The following is a 22,645-nucleotide window of genomic DNA, read 5'->3' on the forward strand; positions in this document are numbered from 1 at the left end:
AAACACTTCTTCATATCAGCCATTTCTGGAGGTCCAAATTAAAACCAGAAAGATTTTAAAGGATTAACGACTGGCAGTCTTTTTTTGCAGGCCTTAGAGGCATCAGGTATCTTACTCTCTTCCAGAAGCGAGAGTTATATGCAGAAGCGCCTCGCGAGTCCTTTGGCCACCTGATGGGGGGGCTCTTGCGAATGAGGTGCTGCAGGCCCGGAGGAAGGTGTGTGTATCCCTGTGGCCCCATGTCCCCCAGCTGGATCAGAATCACGCTCATTTCCCTCTGGACCAGCGCGTGATGGAGCCCCACCTGGGACATGAAAAAAAAAGTATTCACATGCATTAATTATTAAAAATGTTTGCTGCTGACCTCGTATCTTATCTTTACATTTGGTCGTATCGTTTCATATCGTGTTTAGCGGGTCAGACTTTTGGTCCCATTCCCATTCAGTATTTTCTTATCATGAATCTAAAAAGGGATTTATTGAGGTTAGGTTGTAAGCTTCGTACCTGCCAGTCAAAACCTCCCATTACTAAGTTCTGAGGTGAGGACTCTGATCCTGAACCCGGGGTGAGGATGACCATCAGAATCCTACTCTGCCTCATGCGGTCCTCCACCAGCTCCACACGGTCTGTGTGGTCAGAAAACATGTACAAGAGGTTGTTCGTGTGTTGTTTCACAAATGTTTCCATAACCCTTTATAGGACACTCATTGAAATACTCAATGAGAGACTTTATTTCTGTTAAAACATTTGTAATTTTATTTAGAAAAATAAACATTGACAAAGTTACTATATGTGGTTCAAATGCCACAATAGCAGGATCAGTGACGTAGGGTGATCTCTTCTGATTGGCTGAGTGAGGATCACATGCTTCTCAACCTCACTGAGGTGCCGAAGGGTGGCCATATGTAGTGTGTGCACAAATTCCCAAAAATAGTCATAGTCTTGCCCGATAAAGGGTTAAGCTGCTTCCTGCTTTTTTTTTTTTTTCGTACCACACCCACATCTTCAGGCTCTTATGATTAAATACTTAAACCACCATAAGTCATTTACTTTATTGCTTCTATGAAATCATCATGTCTTATTATATTGCCCACAAAACAGTTAGGAGTCCATGTGAAAGACATTATAGAAAGGAGAAAAAACTTTGCAAGCAAGCCTCCATTCATCCTTACAAGGGGCCAAGAGGGTCTAAAAAAGGGAACTTACATTGATGTACACACCTCTTTTAAACATATCTCCATGGCTCAACTGCCAAAAAAAATACATATTTTGTCCAAAAAATAACTGTAACACTGACCTTCACCAGGTATGTCATCCCTCCCATGGATATAAAGTCGATATCCACACTTCTCCTCGAGGACCGAGGGCAAATTCTTTGTGACAAAGTGACAGAGTGTGTCTTCGGTGGTCTTGTCCATGTTCTGCGTTTGATAAACTACGTAGGCATCGAAGAACCTCCCATCTGAAATAAATACAAGTTCATGATATTTATGGACACATTATAAGTGGGGTTTTTTTGGCCTCATGGATATACCTTCTCCAATGTAGAGTCATCTGACCTCAGCTGAGATCATCGTGACCCAACCCACCCTTCGTTTTTTTAAACGAGTGAACGATGAAGACGCCCTGTTCAGTTCACCCTGCTGATGTTTGGCTCTTTGTCTGCACAGCTGAAGACCTATTGGGAGATTATAAGTCGTAGGTTTATCAGTGTCGGCCTTATTTGCGGGGCGGCAGTAGCTCAGTCTGTAGGGACTTGGGTTGGGAACCGGAGGGTCGCCGGTTCAAGTCCCGGCACGGACCAAGTCCGGAAACTGGTCTGGTAACTGGAGAGCTGCCAGTCCATTTCCTGAGCACTGCCGAGGTGCCCCTGAGCAAGGCACCGAACCCCAAAACTGCTCTGGAGCGCTCGCTGTGGGCAGCCCCCTCACTCTGAGACCTCTCCATTAATGCATGTCACTAGAACCCTGTTTGTGCATGAGTGTGTATCTCGGCCTATGTGTGTGTTAGACAGAGTGTAAACCGAATTTCCCCTCGTGGGATTAATAAAGTGTAAATTAATAAAGTGTAAATTATACATGTGAGGAAGAGCAGTAGCCAACATTACATTTTGAGTTCGCTCTCTTTTCTTTCATCGAAAAACATCCAAACAATAAGCTCCGACTCAGCCACTCCCAACATTACTCGGCTTTAAAGATGTGGTTGTTATGTCGGGAAAAATGTGCATAATCATGTGTGCCTTGCCTGGAAGTCAGGCTGGGACATTAAAGATGGAAACTCAAGAAGGAACATGTTTCTGATGTGTGTGTTTCTTTAAGGCCACATGCCAGGAGAGGTTTGAGCCATTGTCTCATTGTTTTTAAAAACACAAGAATTCCTCTCCCTGGTTACACGTCTGTCTCACTTATTGTCACTGAGGTCATAAAATGTGATTCAGAGTGTGGGCAGTTATGACGACTGTTTTCTGTGTACTTCTTTTGTGAGTTGGATCAGAATGTGGAGACTAAAGTCATTTGGGTTGGAGTAAATCAAAACTATGTACAAATACTTCCTCAATTACTAAAAGACATTTCTATTGATAATATTGGCGGGTTTAGCGGCTAACGTAACCGCTAGCTTCAAGCGTAATGAAAGTGCTTAAGAGGTCATGTAACCTTCGCTCTGGAGCCAAATTTTCAGATATTTTCCATTTTGCCATCCAGATTTTGAATAAGTACTTCCCAAACCTGCAAACTGACTTTGATTTTTTTTAAATAGGGATAGTTTCCCTTGAAGTACTGGATTTATTTAGCTTAGCATAGGGAAGTGGGGGTAAAGCTACCGTAGACTTGAACTGTCCAAACGTTACTAAAAGCACACTTTAAATAATAAATATTGACAACACCTTAAAAAAGTTTTCACGTTTTCTGACTTCTCCGTTACCTTTGTTGTTGCGAGCCAGCATGAAGTACGGCCTGAAGAGAAGAGCGAGGTCAATGGCAAAGTATTTAATCAGCAGAGCGACAAGAACGCAGAAGAGCACCACACACAATGCTCCAACGATGAGTGGAGTTTTAGATTCTAGGAAACAAACAGAAAAAGATTTAGAAAGAGTTTTGAAAGGAACAATTAATAAACCTTCAATATTCACATTTAAAAATCAATTTTCTCACTTACCTTTCGGCTTCAGAGTTAAAGTTGAATTTTTTGATCTGAAATTGTCAGAACCTTCACATCTAAATTCAGCCTGGAAGTCTTTAGCAGAAACTCTTTGGATGGTCAGGATTGTAGTGACAGTCGTACCTTCTGCAGGATTCTTGCTAACAAAGGACACAGGGTTTACATCAATCAAAAAAAGAAACTTAACGGATGTTTGATACAGAATGGATAATTAAATACTGATGGACACTTTATATAGCAGCCTTTGCCATCAGTGTGTGAATGTGTAGTTGTGACCTTTAGTATACAAGCCCTTTGAGTAGTCAGAGGACTAGAGAAGGGCTATAATAATAATAATAATAATAAATAATTTACACTTTATTAATCCCACGAGGGGAAATTCGGTTTACACTCTGTCTAACACACACATAGGCCGAGATACACACTCATGCACAAACAGGGTTCTAGTGACATGCATTAATGGAGAGGTCTCAGAGTGAGGGGGCTGCCCACAGCGAGCGCTCCAGAGCAGTTTTGGGGTTCGGTGCCTTGCTCAGGGGCACCTCGGCAGTGCTCAGGAAATGGACTGGCACCTCTCCAGCTACCAGACCAGTTTCCGGACTTGGTCCGTGCCGGGACTTGAACCGGCGACCCTCCGGTTCCCAACCCAAGTCCCTACAGACTGAGCTACTGCCGCCCCAAGTACATTTATACAAGCTGAAGCCAGTTTATCAACAAGTGAGTCTTCATTCCACTTGATTTTGCACGATTATTGTGAATGTGTGCACTATTAATCGTGATGCAACCTTTACAAAAAGGGCCCTAATGAGACTCTTCACCTCTGCTCGCCCCCCTGTGTTGGAACGAACTTCCAAACTCCATCTGATCAGCAGGGTGCCTTTGTAGTATTGCCTTCTGAGACTTTATATGTTGTTTCCTCTGACCCACAGTCATACTTATTCCGAATGTCATGTATGAAAGTGAGTTCTTGTAAAAATGGAATTAAAAAAAAGAAAAAGAAAAGTCTGTATATATGTAACAGTTGTTGTCATTTTCTTATAACAATACCTTGTTGATGTATTTTCGTGCATATCTTCTTTCACTTGGGCTTACCTTTTGGTGGTGATACTGTATCCATCAGTGCGATTAACAGGTAGCCCATCAATTAGCCAGTTAGCCCGGCAGTATAATTCCATATTTGGTCCACACAACACTGAGCAGTTCAGTTTGATCTCAAGTCCTGCATAAAATATGAATAAAACAATGAAGACCGTCAACCTTCATTAGCTTGACCACACTGAAAAGTTTAAGAGCGCTCCAATATATAGTTTAACTGTGTTCTGCCTCGTAATGACAGAGTGGTTATGAGGCCTTCTTCGGGATAAATGACAGTGCTGATCTTTGGGTTTTCTTTTCTTTCTTCATTTATTTAACATAAGAACTGCTTGTGAACAGGAGGTGTTGCAGCGATGTTTGTCTTTTGGTACAATACAATTCCCATTGCTGGACGGCTTCTGGGGTGACTTCACTTCCTCCCCAAAGTGAGTTATGATAAGTGCAATTAGCCCCCAAAAGCCTGACAAACCCTTAACTGGACTGTGAATAAAATCCAGATGATAATCTCAGTACATTGAAGAAGACTTTTGCGTATTGCCTGGACATCACCTTGCTTACACATTACAACTTTTACAGCTTTTTCCATACATCAAAAACAAGACAAAATATGTAATCTTACTTATTGACTACATTATTTAAAATGTTTGACAATGGGAGTACAGCTTTTCACTTTGATACTTCGTTTTCATTATATTCCTTTATTTGTTATAATCCACCATTATTGAACCCACTCGCTGGACCTTTATAGTGAATCCTAATGGAAGTTACCCAAGCACCCATAGTTCTTCTTTGATTTTGCTAAGTAGAGTAAACTTTAGAGATATCTCTTTAAAAACAACATAAACACTCGTCAACAGTCACACAAGCTAAGATGTTAGTAGCTTAGTCAAATCAGGAATTGTCTTAATTGGATTGTAAAATCATGGTGTTCATACCTTGTTCAGCAAACTGCTCCTTGCTGGCTGGAGAGAGGATTTTCGGTGGTTTGACAACTGGACCTGAAACTAAGAAAAGTAAAAGCCTTCGATGAGTTCACTTTTAGTTCCAAAGACTCAACAAAATGTTCACATTGCAGTGTAACACCTCCAACTTTTCTTAGCCATGCCCGGTGGTGCCTGAACCATTCAAGGCATGGTGTATTTCTGTGGTAATAAACCAATACAGCCAGCTAAGAAATAATTTAATTTTCAGTCTAAACACTGACGAGGCCAATGTGTGAGCCAGTTTTTTATCCTTAAACTGGACAACATTAAGGATTAGAAGTTTTAGCATTGGAACCTTCAAAGGCTTTACTTCTGACACCAATCCTGATCGGGTTTTTACACAATGTAGTGTTGGTGTTGGTTTTCTTTTTATGAATGATAATATTGCAAAACATGAAGGTTAACAAGCCTGTTGCATGTCATACAGATACTTAAGGATAACTGGCGATGTATAAATCCACACAAAATGAAGGTTGGTCAAAGCTGCTTTACAATAAAAACTTTGTCGTTATTGATGCTATTTGCTGAAGCATTTAAAGAAGGAAAAATCCTTAACATTTAACAAACCCGTCAACCTTTCTACCATGTCACTGTAGCACTACAGCACGACGTGTAAAATAGTTTTAAGTTGTCATATTATTTACACCTGTGTTTAATGGTTGTTTTGTTTCACTAATTAAAAAGCTTCATGTTCCTGAAACCAGCCCTCTGCTGGGATCAGGAGTTAAAAGTTAAAGTTAAAATGACTTAATCTGGATCTAAAGATTTGATCCAATATTTTAATAATATTTTATTATTTTTTTATTTTTTAGTAATTAACTAAAAAAGACTCTTAGTAATGAAAACACGCTGAACTTGGAATCTAAAACTGAAGTCCTGTAATGTTTTAAACCCTGAACGATGTCGTCGTTTCTTGTGAGTTAGATATTTGTCTGAAAGTTAAAATGATCACTAGGTGTTTGTTCAGTTTTGCATTAAAATTTCACATTTATTTTCTCATGGGGAGAAAGTGTTTTCACGGCTAAGCACATCACACGTCTTGTGTTTTCCCCCAAAACGCTGCAAACTCTTAATTTGAAAAAGTCTAATCTCAAATCAGAAAACATCAACACCAGTTTGGCTTTTTTCCTTTGTCCAACCAGTTAAAGTTGTACAATTATAGGATGCTTCCTGCTTAGCTCAAGCGCAGGGAAGGTGAAATAAGGTAAACAAAGCAGACTTCAAGTGTTAGAGGGGTAAGCATTTATTGACAGTGGCTTTCATAGCGTGTACAATAACTTAACAATATCTAACATATGAGACATGTAAATCATTATTTACAATCAGCGTGACAGACTTTTCAATTACTGTAACACAGTCACCCAAAAGGAGTGTTCTACATTATTGTTAAGATAAGGAAATCAAAATATTATTATATTATCATATTTTATTCACAATCTACTGACTACTCAAAGCTCAGGACAACAGGTGGTGGTCGTGATGTAGATGGACAAGTAAATGGAAAGCTCTTCCTTCAGGTTCATCTCCTTGCAAAGTTGACAATATGGCTGATGGTGCAGCATCTCCTTCCTGGACGTCACCTTTTAGGAGATGATTCAACTGGGAGGAAGTCCCAAGGGCTTGGAGGAAGGGATGATGCATCTCATCTGGCCTGGGACTACTGGAGCTGGAAAGTGTGGCTGAGGAGAGGTAGATCTTGGGCAACTTGTTTTGGCAACTTGTTTTGGCAACTTGTTTTGGCATCAGATGCGTTGAAGAAATTGGATTGATGGACGGTTGATTGGACGCGGCGCAAATAGATGGATGGACTTGAAAAATTTGGTACAGCTCAGAGATGTCAACAATGATATCAGCAGCTACAAATGGTAAAAGTGTGGTCCGCCCTTTTTAAGCAGCTCTACCTCTGGGCGACCTGAACAAATGCACAATCAAAGACATGCATGGACCAAGGAAGAAATAAGTGATTAAAAACTCAAAGTTATGCCGGTGTATCTGCTTCAACTTAGTTTATACGTAGGTGGTAACTCAAACAGCAAATTAGAGCAATGTCAGCCCATGTTGAATTATGTTGACAGCCTCAAGACACAGAACTTAACTGGTTTTCTTTAAATTTCCAAAACACAGCTTACCAGTTTACTCGACTATTTAGATGGTCATCACTGCCAAAAGGGTTGACTTCAATCTAATAATAACTTTTAATTATAAGCTAAACAGCTCAGCAAACAGATCCTTTTGCTGTCGATGATCCATTAATGTTCACGTTGTAGTTTTGTGGACCGGCACGAGAAAATATTGCACTACTTTATTATTTTAAACTGCAAAATCACTTCCTTGTCTGGTAACGTGTCATCGAGACATGTAGCCTAAAACAACATTATCATTTACACAAGGTAATACTTCCCTTTAGCCGCCGTTAGTAGCGGATGTGCTGTGCTGCAGTTTGAGCATGACCTTTCACCAACATCGAGGGCCAACATGAAACATTAGTAATTCTTTGAATTGACTGTTTGTTGTGTCTACAGAAGAGGGTGATGTTTAACCGATTAGCCAAGAAACATAAATGTCCCTAACATTAAGCCATGCGAGAAGAAATGAGAACGGTAAATGTGTGACTTTCACACTTTCACAGAAGGTGTTATTCTGATAAATTATTAGTCCTAACTTTTTGTATGATGAAATGCTTTTATTTAATTCCAATGTGTGCCATATTGTGGTCAAAGACAGAGCAATGAGTCATCAGCTAGCAGGTAAGCTAACCAAAAAACTGTCCTACTCTTTTAAATTGTCATTCCCCTTACTTGTAAATAACAATAAAAACTTCTCACCTTTAACTTCTAGCCTTCTGGAGCCGGACGTCTTATACTCCTTCTCATTATGACTCCAGGTACAAACACAGGTGTAGATGCCCTCGTCACTTTTGTTAACGTCATCAAGCCACAGCTCATCGTCATGTTTGTTTGGGAAATTCTTGGAGCCATTGTTTGCAAACTGGAGGGGCCACGAATGTAGGGAAGGAAAAGAAAATTGTGAGAGGTGAGCTTTATGAAATGTGTAATCGGGGATAGAAGATGGAGAGTGTTTGGACATTGCAACATTTAAATAACTGCATGTTTGTTGATCTAGTCAGTTTGCATATCACTTCCTTTATTCAAATTGATAAGCAACCCTATTTTCCACTGAAGTTCAGAGGAGGAAATACTTCACGAGGCACTCCTCCTTCCATGGAAAAATAAAGTGCTCAGTGGGTTAACCTAAACCTGAACGTAACTACAGGTTAAATAAATAAATAAATGAATAATGATGAAATGAATGTAGCCGTTTCTCAGAAAACGAACAATCATAGTTGAAAAGTTTATGAACTGTCATTTCCTAACCCTTCTGAAGAGTTGAGCAAAACTCAGTTTGATCGTAGTAGAAATATGAATCGCACATTTCCTGGTCTTTCTTGGTGATGTCCAAACATGTAACTGTAACCAAAGCATGTAGTTTATTTTCTGACTTGTCTGCTCATTTATCCATCTATCTAAATTAAGTGCATGATGTACACTTAAGTGTTCTGTAGTTATAAAATATTGCACAAAAAGTGTTAAAAAGTATCACTGTCTTATCAGCTGTGCTTGGAACAAACTTATGTCTTATAATCTGCTGTGGGCGGCAGCTGACTATAGCAGACTTTTCAGCAAATAAAAGTGCCGTCTTTTAATAAGAAATGATCAGTGTTACTTTTTTTAATGCATTGCTTTATTAATAACTTAACCTCAACATTAAAAAGTACAAAGGACTGATATGAACTTGTGAACTTGTGAGAGTATAGAAATAAACTAATGGTTATGCTTTAATTTCTTTATAAAAAATTCAACATCGTATTGAAATTGTATCGTAAATCCTGTTTAATGATACATTTACATCCTTGTCGTTCTTGAAATGTTACTCAAAGTGTTCGTACCTTCTCCCACGTGAGTCTTCCTCCGAATAGTTCACACGTCTCTCTGGGGTTATCAGGACACGGGATCATTATGTTTTGAGAACTCCCGCTGATTTTACCAAAGAGGACTTTCGCGATTGCAGATTTGTTGAAGACCTGAAGTTGTAAGTGATGGATGAAACACCTTCCCAATTCGTTATGTCTGAAAAAGAAGCATAGGTTCTCTCAGGCACTTTGTTTACAGCAGCCCATCTCAAAAATAGAGTATGACATAACATAAGTTGAATTTACTTACCGGGCAGTGTAAAATCCAGAGTCCCTGATTTGAAGGTCTAGGAAAAAGAGAGACCCTCCATGGTAATGCACCATCGCATCCTCGTTGTTTGAGATTTCCTCTGAGTTACTTTTGTACCATGTGATGTTTTCATCTGGGACATTTTGATCCACTTCCAGAAGATAAGGCCGGTAATGAAATGCTTCACCTTCAAGTTGGTGATGTAGTTCATTATCCATATGCTCACACTGGGGCTGGGTTGTCTCTAAAGTTTAGGGAAAAACACACAAAGAGGATGTTGTTGAATAAAGAAACCCATATGTTGTGCATTCCTGGGGTGTGTAAATGTGTCTGATTGCGATTTTTCTAACATTGTATAGCTACAGCCCAAAGTAAAGAAGAACAACAAATTAGTGGAATGATGAAGTGAAAGTGTTTAAGACATGTTTTCTATAATACAGGAGTGAAGGGGTTAATCCTGCAATAGTACATTCATCAGAGATCCTTCAATATGCGTCATAATATAGATGAGCACAGTCATGTTGTCAAACCCCATTTTCTGAAAGTTGGGCTGCTACGCTAAAATATAAATGATAACAGAACATGATGATTTGGAAAACATTGAAACGCCATATTTGACTGAAAATAGAACAAAGACAACACACTCAATGTTATGGGGGGGGGATTTATTGCAAACCGAAAAGGGGCAGGGGGGGTTATAGGCCCGTTTCTAAATTGATGCTGACCACACCTTTCAAAAAAAAGTTGCAACTGAAGAAAAATGGAAGTGAAATTTCTTGAAACATTTGGTGAAAGAGTGCAGCAAATGTGTGTGACAGTGTGGCTGATCTTGTTAAATAGTTGCAGCTGCATATAAGGGAACATGCATGCAAACTTACCTGAGCATTCAGATGTGGTTATCACCAGGAAGAAGATGGAGAATAGAAGACGTGAAGAATCCATCTGAGAGAGACAGAGTGCATTGAAAGTTAAACGCATGGTTTCACGTCTCGGTCAGTCATTAACATGGCGACTCTTATATCACGTTTAAAGGGAGTAATGGTCAACTCTCTTCTAGAAAACTGGACTGAATGCATCGTGCCAGGCTGAAGACTCTCCAAGCTTTGGGATGCAGCCTGCTAGTTAAAGGGATACTTCACCTATTTGCATGAAGCTTTGTATCATTAGAAACATGGTAGTAAAAAATATGTTTTTCTTTGCTTGAAAACTTCCAGGCAAAGAAAAACATATTTTTCTCATCTCAGGGCAAAATGAGGGCTGGATAAGGACAGTGTGCAGCATGCTGGAAGAGCTCCAGGGTGGGGATGTGAGTGGGGTCGACATAGGCAAGATGAGGTTGGGGGGTTAAGAGGGTTTGAAGTTAGACAGAGCTCAACAATTGCACAAATTGACTTTGTACCCGTATGTTTGAGCAATATGGAGGTCTGGAGGAATAAAAATGAAAAAGTTTGTAATGTATGATGACGTTTTTTTCCATTTGTCCAAATTTAAAATGATGGAATTAATAATGCACGGTCACTCTTGCAGCAACACCTTCCCCATCAGCCCAGCCAAAGACCTTATCATCATCCTCTCAGTTTCATAACGAGTCATGCTACATCTCACTTCTGATTAGTGCTTCGGTACATAGCAGATGTTGGTTAGAGGTGATAACGATCTCTCTCATGTACTGTGTAAATTGCTAGATAGTTGGGAGGTTTCAAAACAGGTTTTTAAACATCCAAAAGGTCAAAATCCAATCCACAACACCCCCCAAATAAACCCCTCTCTCTCTCTCTCTCTCTCTCTCTCTCTCTCTCTCTCTCTCAAACACACACACACACACACACACACACAGATGCATACACACATTGTCACAACAGATCAAGTAGTTGTAAAAGAGTTCATTCAGAAATCTTGTCCTGCCAGTTATTGAGAAAGTCAAGTACCACTGAAAAAAAAGAAACCCAGAGCAGCAACAGCAGTGCAAACAGGCAGTGGAAAATGTGATGCTCTACAACAGAATCTGCACAGGATAGAGGGATCTTATCTTCATGTGCGTGAGTTCCTCTCTTGATATGACAGAAAAAAGCTGCAGCCTCAAAAACACAGATAACAAAACTCTGGTAGTTGAAATGAACATTTACAAGATGGCACCTTGAACTTCTTAAAAGCCTTTAGATAAGAGAGTCTTCTTTGTAACTCGTATTTAATAAGTTACAAAGTTTTATTTGACATTGCAAGCAGCAACCTGCAGTGTTGATAAGTGAAGTCAGTGCAGAAGTACAAAAGCCGGCAGTTCATCGAGTGTCTGTTTGTTTCAGAAGTACCAGAAGTCACATCACAGCTAAAAACACAATTTTTACAACATTAATTAACATGTTTACCACCTGGTGCAAAAAAAGCACAAATCATTCTAATTAGTTCCTCATGGTCACACACTGTAATCTTTGTATAATGCCTCCGTTTTGATTTTATGATCCATACCTGTATGTGCGAGGCTGACCTGATTGACAGGTGGGTGACGCCTTATAATAATCACTTTACTAACAGAGCACCTTTAATAACAGACACTTACAACGTGCTTTCACAGACAAAACCAGCAGAGCCAATAAAAAAGGTGAAAACTGGTTAAAAAAAAAAACAGTTTATGAGAGCTGGTGAAAAAAGACAGTTGAGATATGAAGACACAATTTAAGTAAAGAAGAAGAAGACGACGACAGAATCACACGACAGGTTGTAAGAACAGAGATTGACACAAAAGGGGCGAAACAGAAGTAGAAGAAAGCTGATAAAAATGTAAAAGCAGCAAAGGTCAGAGGATTTAGACTTTTTAAGATGGTTAAAAAAAAAGATGAACAAGAGCGGGAAAAACAGTGGAAAGAAAACAGTTGTAAAATGTAGGGATTAGCCATAAAAAGAAGAGTTAAGAAGGGTTAAAAAAAAAGGATAAGAATAAGTAAATGAATAAAGGGGGAATCACATGAATGCAGGTCCATAAAAGTGAGTTTTAAAAAGGGATTTAAAAGATGTCACCACCTCTGCCTGTCGTTTCGGTGAGACACGATAACAAAAATAAATGTGAGTCATCAGGGTCCCCATTGAAGTTCAGTCATTCAGTTAAGTCACAGTATAGTCTGACCACATGATGAGTGAGCAGACGTCTAAACACACATTTAGTGCTCATGCAACAACATAGTCATGTAATGTGCTTCCAGCCAGCTGGCATACACAAATCCATTAGTCACTATTTTAGCTGGCCGGTGAGATCCTGACCAGCTTTGTGTTAAAAAGTTTCCATCTTTAGATTTGTTGGTCTCATCAATAAGCTGGTGGCAGTGGCGGTTCTTTGAGACGTCTACCTCTCACCTATAATGGAGAACTCCCTACATTATACCAACACGCTGGTAAACAGCGCGTCGTTTTCGTGGTGTCTGTTTAAATAAAACTCTTTTTTTAACACCTTATCAAACTTTGTTTTTACATTATTTTTTTTTACGTTTATTGCTGAGCTTTTAATGCCTTTACTTTAGAGATGGATCGGTGGACAGAGTCAAAACTCCCTGAGAGAAAGTGTGAGGGATCACATGCTGGAATGGAGCCTCAGGTCTGACTGGAAACTGGGCTGCCCACTTGGAGTAACATAGCCAAAGTACACAGGATGTGGACACTAGCCACTAAAAGCCTCACCTTTTGCACTTCACTGGAATCCAGCTTTAACCTTGCTGTAACTGGCAGGTGCAGAAAGTTGAAATAACAGAAATGAATCAATCAAACAACCAGACAGTTTGTCTTTGGCACTGTTGTCAGCTCCTTCACAACGCTGCCTCTATGGCACCTCGATTTAAACTTCGCTGAATTCAGTATAAACAAAGTGAGATAACACTGTGGTGAGACGGAAAAAGACTTTTTAAAAGATTCCAACTCTCCACCGCTTCTTCTCTCAATGAAATTGTTGTGAAGGTGTTTCAGAAATGATCAGAGTGAGGGGATTAGGAGTAATATGTTTGAATGAGATTCACTTTCTGTTTGTATGATGACATAAGGGATGTTTGTTGTTGATTTCTTTTGCTTTCCTTTTGAGTCATGTTGTAAAAAAAGACACATTTGAATCTTCTGGTGTGGTTTGTGTGCACATAGACCTCAGTACTCTATGATTAATTTACTTTAATGGATTTTTTACATCAATTTACAAATCTTCAGCACAACTCTCGTACACATTTAGTGTATTTTACTTTTTTTGATTCTTAATATATTGTTCAGTTGCAAAATACTCAGGAAAAAAAAGCTGGGTGGTTTTCCTATTGAAACAAATCAAATCATTTTCAAAGATGCCTCAAATTAAGATCTTTATTAAGAACATGCAATAAAATATATAAATAAACCAAATTCAACTGATCTTCTGTGTCCACAGTTAGGAGTCAATGTACTCCAAACTCAGTGTGAATAAACACAACACAAACTTTTACAGAACATTACAGATTCAAATAGTGTGACGGAGGATAAATAAAGGTTTGTCTTACCTTGTAGTTGTGTTGGCAGCTGGAGTGCACTCAGTCCCTCAGTCAGACTCTGTGCTGCCTTCCTCCTCTGCTCGTGTTTTTATCTGTTCAGCTTCTGACGAGCTCAGCATCAGTTTCACATTAAGAGGGACTCACTTTACACACATACACACACACACATCCACACCCACATTCACATGCACACATGCACACATGCACGTGAACACACCCACACAATAACTGTAAAAGCTTTGTTCAAAGTCTCGTTTTGAAGTGTGCCAACACATTGGTGTGTTTATGAGTGAACTAAACAAATAAAATAAAATAATTTAAACAGGCGTATGAAAAATAAAAAAATCAGCTGAACTTGACACGTTTGTTTCTGTGAAAAACTACAAAACTATTGGAGGTCAGATTCAGCTTGGAGCATGCTGGATATGTTGGTGCTAAAAAGCATACACGATACACGTTTACAGGGCAACGCTGCTTAAAAACTAGGAGACAGATCTACTGTATATGCATAAATATGTTAATGTTAATACTACCAAACAAATGAGGTTAGAAATCCTCATTAAATGCAGATGACATTAAACATTAAAATCCAAAGGAAAAATCATGTAAAATGTTTTCTATTTTTTATTTGCTCCCAAAAAAAAGTGCATTCCTTAAAGTTTCATCAGCAATGTATGAACACTTTAAACCGGCCAGAATATGTCTTTTAATCATGAATACAATGTGTTATTTAAACACAATGTTGTCAGAACTGAGCCATTAATACAGCTGATGGGGTTCAGGTGAGAACTGTGGCGTAGATACATTATTCAAACTGGATCAGACTACAGGCTGTGTCTTGTCTGCATGATTTGCATGTTGGCATATAAACATTTACATGCTTCATTATCGCAACCGAGACCTGGTGACACAACATGCTGTTAAGTACGTTTCCAAGATTGCAGTGTGATGAACGTGTCAACATCACAGTGTTACACAGAAGAAAATAAACACTATGACGTATTTCTTCCTGAAGCGGAGAGATAAACTTCCTTGGGTAATATTCAAACAAAACAAAAACCCATCGAGTTGCTGTCAAGCACAAATTTACGCTTTGGTCAGAAACAAAAAATGTTGAACACTGCATGAGCAGGAGATGTTTCTTTCTAACTGTGTACCTACACTGAACTAAATTTGTAAAAAGCACCAGACTATGCACAGGGCATTGTTGAAATAATCCCCACAATTTCCCTTCGGATTGAAAACTTGGTTTCAGCTCTGCCAGCTTCTGACACGTCGTCCATCTTTGCCCTTTTGATTGACGGACGGATGGATAAATGATGGATTGACGGATGGACAGATAGATAGATGGATGGACGTACAGATGGATGGATGCACGGACGGATGGATAAATAAATAGATGGACAGACCTCCTGAAAGAATATAGTATATACTGTAGTTCTAATAGTTGTATGATGTGAAATCATAAATTTGAGGGAAAGGTACTTTTTTAAATCAAGTAAGGCTGGTGGCAGGGAACTAATGTCACGTTTATTTACCAATCCCATGTCAGTAGTTTTTCTCACAAAATAATATTAATGTGATGTTGAAATGATTCACACCAGTCACGTTCCTCTTCCCCTTTCCACAGCGGTGAGTCATCCCATGATTTCTATGTGATGCATGAAGTTAATATCCTGGGAAACAGACAGACATAAAAAGGTCAGGTTGATGTCATCATTGTAGATAAATGGTCCAGTCATTGTTCATACAGATCTCCATCTAACGTGGGCCGGACCAAGAACATCTAACAATGTCATTTTATAACATTTACTGGGCGAGTACAGGTGCAAGCTAGCTAGCTAGCTAGCTAGCTAGCTAGATAGATAGATAGATAGATAGATAGATAGATAGATACTTTATTGATCCCGAGGGAAATTCAAGTGATCCCGAGGGAAATTCAAGGTAGCTGAATTAAGGTATTCAAGCTAGCTACTAACTTGCCATCTAGCTTGGAGTTTTGTTTTGTTGCTCCAAATACGTGGAGGTCTTGTACCACTTCTGGTCAGCAGAATGCGTCGGACCACCAACTGATCCCTATACGTGCGGACTAGTTGTCCAATATGTCAGATGCAGGGGGGAATGTGGCTCTCCTTTTGTAGGATACAACCCTGTTTCTAAAAAGTTTGTACTTGGGGTGAAATGTAAATAAGAACAGAACGAGATGGTTTCCTAAACATTGAAACTTCATGTTTTAATTGGAATAATCTCAAAGACATCAAAATCCAATATTGAAACTTTGGAATTTTTTTTTTTTTTTTACATCTTGCACAACATCCCAACATATGAAACAATATGAAAAGGGCAGGTTAAGACAGTTGTCTTTATTTTATGTTACTTACAAAGAGCCAACATTAATCCACCATGAGCACAGCATTGATCTACATAACAAAGTTACACGATCCTGTCTGCTCAGAAAACAGTGGACATTCATGATGATATTACGTCCATTTATGAGTGTGCTGAGTGTGCTGAGAGCTCCTCTACTATTGGAATTTCAATAAGAGGATTTCTTGTGGAGGGAAATTCCCTGCAATAAACTAATGCATTGACTGACAAACATACATCTCCATTCAGGATTTACGAAAGCACACTGACGTCAATTTCCAATGAATGAACTCAGGGAATAACTGTAAGTGCTTTATGAGAGGAAGGCTCGGTTATTAGAGCTCTACAAGTAGCTCCTAAGGGTGCAGATCATTTCAGCATATTTGGGCTTGTTCAGATTCTCAGCAACGGTCAACTCAACACTTATAAAACTCAATACTTAAAATAACAGGGGGTCTAAAATTCCTACTAATCAAGCTTGTCCTGGGCGTCATTTTTGGACACAGTTGAATCTTTCTTAAGCCATTGTCACATCCCAAGAAACCTCACCGTGGAAGACTTTCCCTCTAAGACGGGAAGAGGTTTTCTCAGGAGATTTGATATGGAACGATGGAGTAAGGGAATATGAAGCCCTACATGCCTCTGCAAAAGGGTGTGGATTTCTCCGTAATTCGGGAGAAGCAAGAGGTTACTGTTAAACAAAACAAAATTAAACAGATAGGAATAACACCTGTTGCTCTGTTGAGTCTCAGATCAACACCAGACTAGAAGATATGCAGCCTTTCACTCTGGCTCACTTCAGCAGAGCCCGAAAATAAAAATAATAAACTATTGCAATTCATTAATTTGAACAAAATGACACCATGAAAGATGGAGGGAGAAAAGGGCAAGCTTTGGTATTTCTGTGCTCAAGAGAACAAGAAAACAATTTTAAAAATGTTTGTTGAATTGAGGTCGGCATGAAGCTCACGACACATTTTAAAAAACAGTCTTGTGCAACAACAACATCAAAAATACATCTTTGTTTTTTTATGTATTTTAATTTTCTACAAGGCATTTTCTCCTCGCGTGAGGATTTCATTGGTTTTTGCAGACAACCACAACTTTCTCTTTATTGAGAAACCTAAGCTGCAATTCCAATACCCCGTTTTTAACTTTATTTCTGAGCTTTTTAAGCCTTTACTTTTAGAGGTAGCACAGCGGAGAGAGTCTGAAACTGAAGAGAGAGAGAGAGTGGTTAAAGAACTTAAATTAAAGAATTAAAGAAGCCACAGATCATACTTGAACCTGGGCTGCCCACTCTCATGGATTTAAACCTCTGTACATGGGGGTCATTTGAGTTTACTGTAGGTCATTTTACTATAAATATGTGCTGACCCTCTGGTTCCTCTTTCTTTACGGACTCTTCTAACATTTTGAAATCTTAATGTCTTACTGAGTCAGTTCAGACTCCCCCTCACTGAAAGGGGAACCCTTTACTTGCCATTAAACAGCTGAGGTACCCCCCATGACCGGTGAGCAAGACCTCCGTGTTTTATGCATCATGTCCTCGTCTAGACCCGTCATGGCAGAGATGCCTCATGCTGTAAAATGTTGACAACCTGCGTCATTGTGGACTACTTATGATCCTTTCATAAAAATGCCACACAGTTAAGAAACTGTGTGGCATTTCTGCCAGATTTCACTTTTTTTAAGCTGAGTTGTGTACTTCATGAAGCTCGAGTTCTGCTTCTGAAAAAAAGGGACCTAGTCCTTTGAGCGATTAAAAATTTTTTTTTAATTCCCTTAAATTTGAAAAATTAATTTTAATTTAATAATTTTTTTCAATTAAAAATTAAAATCTAATTAAAATTAATTAATTTTAATTTTCAAAACATTTTTTATTGCAAGCTATTCAAGGGCATTCGGTTTCCATCTGCTTCCATTACACTGTCAATGACAGCAGTCACTGGGAGGCTTCGGTTGTCTGCTAATGGATTGCAGCCGCTTATAGCTTGGAGAATTTCTCCTGATACTTGCTCTCTCTCTTATTCTAATGGAGCTCAATTCAGTCCATTCACAGATGTTGAGCAAGATAGGAAGTCACTTTTTCCAGTTTATGATGTGCAGAAGTGATGCAAGTTTCACTGTCACTACAAAGCTTCCCCAAAGAGTTGGGATATGTGCTGTGGCACATTAACAGCAGCATTATTTCTTTGTGTGTAAATTGTGAATTAGACAGCATTTCAGTTCCAGCATGATCCGTGAAAATTGTGCGTGTGTTCTTACTGCAGGAGAGCACAATCATCCATTTCACCAAGCAACTCAAAACAATAGTGAATACCCACAGAAGAATATTGCAGGGGATTTTTAGCACATTTATTTTGGGTATCTACACTTTTAGCTGTGTTGCTCATTCAAGGAATGCATGATCCTTACGAGTTTTAGCTCATTCGTAAAGTTGTACCAACAAGCATTAAAGGGGTGAAATAATTCAGCAAAATAATGTCTCCAAACCTATTTGAGGAGTTTATTTGTTTTAGGATGTCTGTGGTTATGCCTTTTCTAAAAAAACAAAAAAAAAAACAGACTTTACAAAAATGCCAAACTGATGCCCTGATTAATGGCACCAAGGGAAACATAATATTGTTCGTTCCAAGAGAAATAGGAGTCAAGGCCATCCGAGCTCAAACAAACAAATGTTATCTGACAGGATCTCATGTCTGAAGAAGTAAAAGCCAAATCCTCTGACAGGGGGGGCAGGTGAGGACACGCATGATTTCCAGTATTTAAATCTGACATTTCATTGGATGACTCACAAGAATTCCTGACATTTCATCCATCAAGCTCTTTGGTCTTCTGTCTTATACGTCTTTATGTTTGCATTTGTCCCTTCTCCATTCCTTTTGTCTCCAGCCCAGGTGAAGTCACAAATTGCACAATGTCGGGCACACCTGGCCTCAGTGCTTAAAACGCCAGTACTGCATGCAGAAGAGGGGAGGTTTTGGGCGTTGGGACTGCTGTGCCTCGCAGGATTGTCTGTTGGCTTTTGTCGTATTAGGTTTCTCGGTTGATCTTTGTTGTAATTAAGTTTATGTAATAGTAATAAAATCCTTAGTTTTGAATTTTTTCAGGCGTTCAGTTTGTTTTACAGAGTCTATTTGTGGTTTAGACATCTTAGACATGTGCATTAGAAGTCGTTTTATGAGCATTTTTCTGCCATTACAGGAAGTAGTGACACTTGGTGTTCAAGCTTTTAAGTCGGAAACTGAAGCTGAGTCCCGCATCCCAGATGTTTGTGTATGTACAGCCGTTTCCTCTCTGCTCATGGGTCAGTCACAGCAGACAAAGGGTCAGTACAAGTTCTTCCTGTAAGCAACAGAAATTCCTGAATTTCCCTCGGAATCAATAAAGTATCTATCTACCTATCTATCTATGTAATTCTGTTCGTGACTCTTCTTTGCCGTTAAACTGTACTCTGTTTTCTGGTCTGTTATTGTAAGGATCTGCATGAATGATTCACATTAAATAGGGGAAAAATACAACACAGAACTTAACTATTAACTATGATTCATTAGTCAACGACACGTAAACGTTGCTTGCAGGATATCAAATGTGCTGCCCTGTTTTTGTGTTTGAGGAGTGTTGTGGAATTTTTTCCATTACCAAAGAGTGAAAATAAAGAGTGAGAAGATCTATTCAAAAAGGAACCCCAAGATCGATCTGGTCTCAATGAACATTTATTCGAAGGCAAGACCCCTCTCTCACACGGTGAGGAGAGAAAGAGGCCCCGAGAAAAGGCAAACATGAAAACTTATACATTTCCATCACATTACACAGAGCACTTCCCCATCACGCCACATAGAGACACTGCCCACCTGGCAGGGCGCCATCTATCCCCTAGTGTGAGAAAAGAGACTACATGACTATTTACCATCTCCCAAGGCTGAGAAGGAGATGGAGTCCAGTGAGAAAGAGTCTGGGTGACTCTTCCCACATGTACAGAGTGTGAGAAACAGAATAAAGGGAACAAACTGATGGGAAACAAAACACCCAATATGCTGTGAATGTCGTATTCTAAGACATTTCAGATACATTTCATATGACAGATTCTATGAGACCTTCGTAGTACACATGGAGTAAAATTTTCCATAACAGGAGTCATTGGTGAAAAACCGTAATTTGAAAGACATTTATCTAGATCTGTATTTTTCCGGTGTCTGGAGCGTATGTTCCAATCAATGGGAAAACTCATAACAACAACCGATTCTTGCAACTGTCGATTTCACAAAGTTGAATCAGTCAGTATGACAAAAAGAGTCCTGTGTTTCACTGCGACTGAACCTTACCGGTAGAAAAAGTAATTTTCCACTTGTGTACCATCGGACAGAGCCGGTTTGAGTCCCTTTAACTTAGGCAAGGCATTGTAAATTACAGTCAACATGAATGTTCGTTAATATGTTGGATCTTTCCTTTTTTTGGCACCTAAAGTTGTATCCTAAAAAACAAACAAAGTCCATCCTCTCCATCTTTTGCCTTCTTCACCTTTTACTAAATGTGTGCTCAAATATTTACAAATCCTTCATTTTGTCAAATCTACTGGCGATAACTTAAACAACGGCTGCACATGCGTGACTCTTAAACCCAGAATCACCATACATTGACAGGAAAGGAAACAATTTCCCACTAAGGCTTTTTTTTTTTTTTTCCCGTACATTGCCTTCGTTTACGGTGACGAGTAACTTCTACAATCCACTTAGCGGACTCTTTCATCTGACGTGACGTACGTTAGAGAGTAAGTGCAACACAAGCAAGGATCGGGAAAAGAGGAAAAAACGTGAGTGAGTGCAGACAAACAGCTTCAAGTTTGATTAGACGCACAGAGGCTGACAGGCAATGCGCAAAAGCAAAGCACAAAATCGACAGCTGCTCTTCAGAGTTAATCAAAACCATCCTGAAACGGTCATTATCAAACAAAACCCTTATCAGTGTAATCTAGCACGTATTCATGAAAGAGCTGTGGCTTCAGCTTTTCATCTTCAAAAGGATCTTTGGAGTTGATGTTATGAGTCAATGTGCAAAAGGGGGATTTTTAGCTACACTTGCATGCAGACGTTGATTTAAAGATAGATGCTTTTTTGATCCTGAGGGGAATTCAAAGCATTCACTTGCTGTTCACAAAGTCATGCATGACATGAAACGTGTTACATTTAAATTAAATTTAACGTGTGCAATTAAGAAACAGACTGCACATACCCTGTGCAGGGGTAAAGATAGAGGTGCAATTTAAACAAAACAAGCACCAGTGAATTGGACCTGTACATAAATAATGTAGACCTCCTGGAAGTTGAATTGTTTGTGTACGTGCTGCAGTATTTGAAAGGAGGCACTGCAGTTTTTTAGGCAATGTCTTTGCCAACTTTTCAAGTGCTAATATATTATTATGAGATACACATCAACTCCTGATGAGTCTGAGTTTCCTTCTTAGATCAGTTCTTAGTTTTGCGCACAGACTGGTCACTGTGTCCAGTATCTCAGAACAGAAATTAGTCGGCATATCATTATATGGATATTAGCAAATCCACTGACTCTGTCTGCATCAGCTATTTTATGGAAGATAAATAAGAATATTACTCTATTTATCGACCAGTCAATTAGCGCTTACTTTTAGTATCATTGTATTACACGAGCAGTTCTCTTTCTTCCTGACACCAGCAGAGGGCGCCGTGTGGATCGCAACAAGCATCATCACTCTCCAGGGTGTCGAGTGCTGACACATGACCATGAGCAGTTATTTTCCAGTTGAGTGAACATCTTGTATTCATGATATATTTTTTTACACAATTCTTTGATCTGTAATTGTGTACATTTATAAATATATATATCCATATAGATTTCATAAATCTGTCAATTTTCCTCTCTCCAATATCGAAATTCGGTATCTGCCCCAAAACTTAGATATCGGTCGGGCCCTACAGATTAGAATAAATCTTCATTGTTCACCAGAGGTGGGAATTTGACTTAGGCTATCCAGATACAACCCCCCCCCCCCCAGACAGTCGGTAAGACAGACGACACAGCGGCTCCATTTATCCACTAAAAACATGGACGCATATCATGCTTCAAGGCTCATCAGTCATGTTGCAAGATTAAGCATGTTTACTGCACTCGGGATGAAAACATATTTAGTTTCCAGAGAGGCAGAGGCTCAAACTGTCAGGAGAGAGTGTGAACAGATAGACTCTAGACGGTCGCTGGCAGGAAGAAGGAGAGTCCAGACTCACTCAACAACAGAGCTGAACACCACTTCTAAAATGTGATGGCTGACAGGCCGCCGAGTTTCCTGAGG

General features: G+C 39.3%; 1 protein-coding gene across 1 annotated transcript; it reads right to left on the reverse strand.

The window, feature by feature from the left end:
- On the reverse strand, window positions 1-14,043 carry LOC306832814 (interleukin-1 receptor-like 1). The gene is made up of 12 exons (XM_079357802.1): window positions 13,960-14,043; window positions 10,336-10,399; window positions 9,458-9,701; window positions 9,184-9,364; window positions 8,063-8,225; window positions 5,190-5,258; window positions 4,252-4,378; window positions 3,157-3,299; window positions 2,923-3,060; window positions 1,298-1,462; window positions 505-626; window positions 1-304 (listed from the first exon to the last, which is right to left on the reverse strand). The coding sequence occupies exons 2-12, from the start codon at window positions 10,397-10,399 to the stop codon at window positions 56-58; spliced, it is 1,665 nt and encodes a 554-aa protein (XP_079213928.1). The 5' UTR covers window positions 13,960-14,043; the 3' UTR covers window positions 1-55.
- Between the last annotated feature and the right edge of the window lie 8,602 nt (window positions 14,044-22,645).

Source organism: Symphodus melops (genome assembly GCF_947650265.1).
Source record: "Symphodus melops genome assembly, chromosome: 12".
Taxonomy (NCBI): Eukaryota; Metazoa; Chordata; class Actinopteri; order Labriformes; family Labridae; genus Symphodus; species Symphodus melops.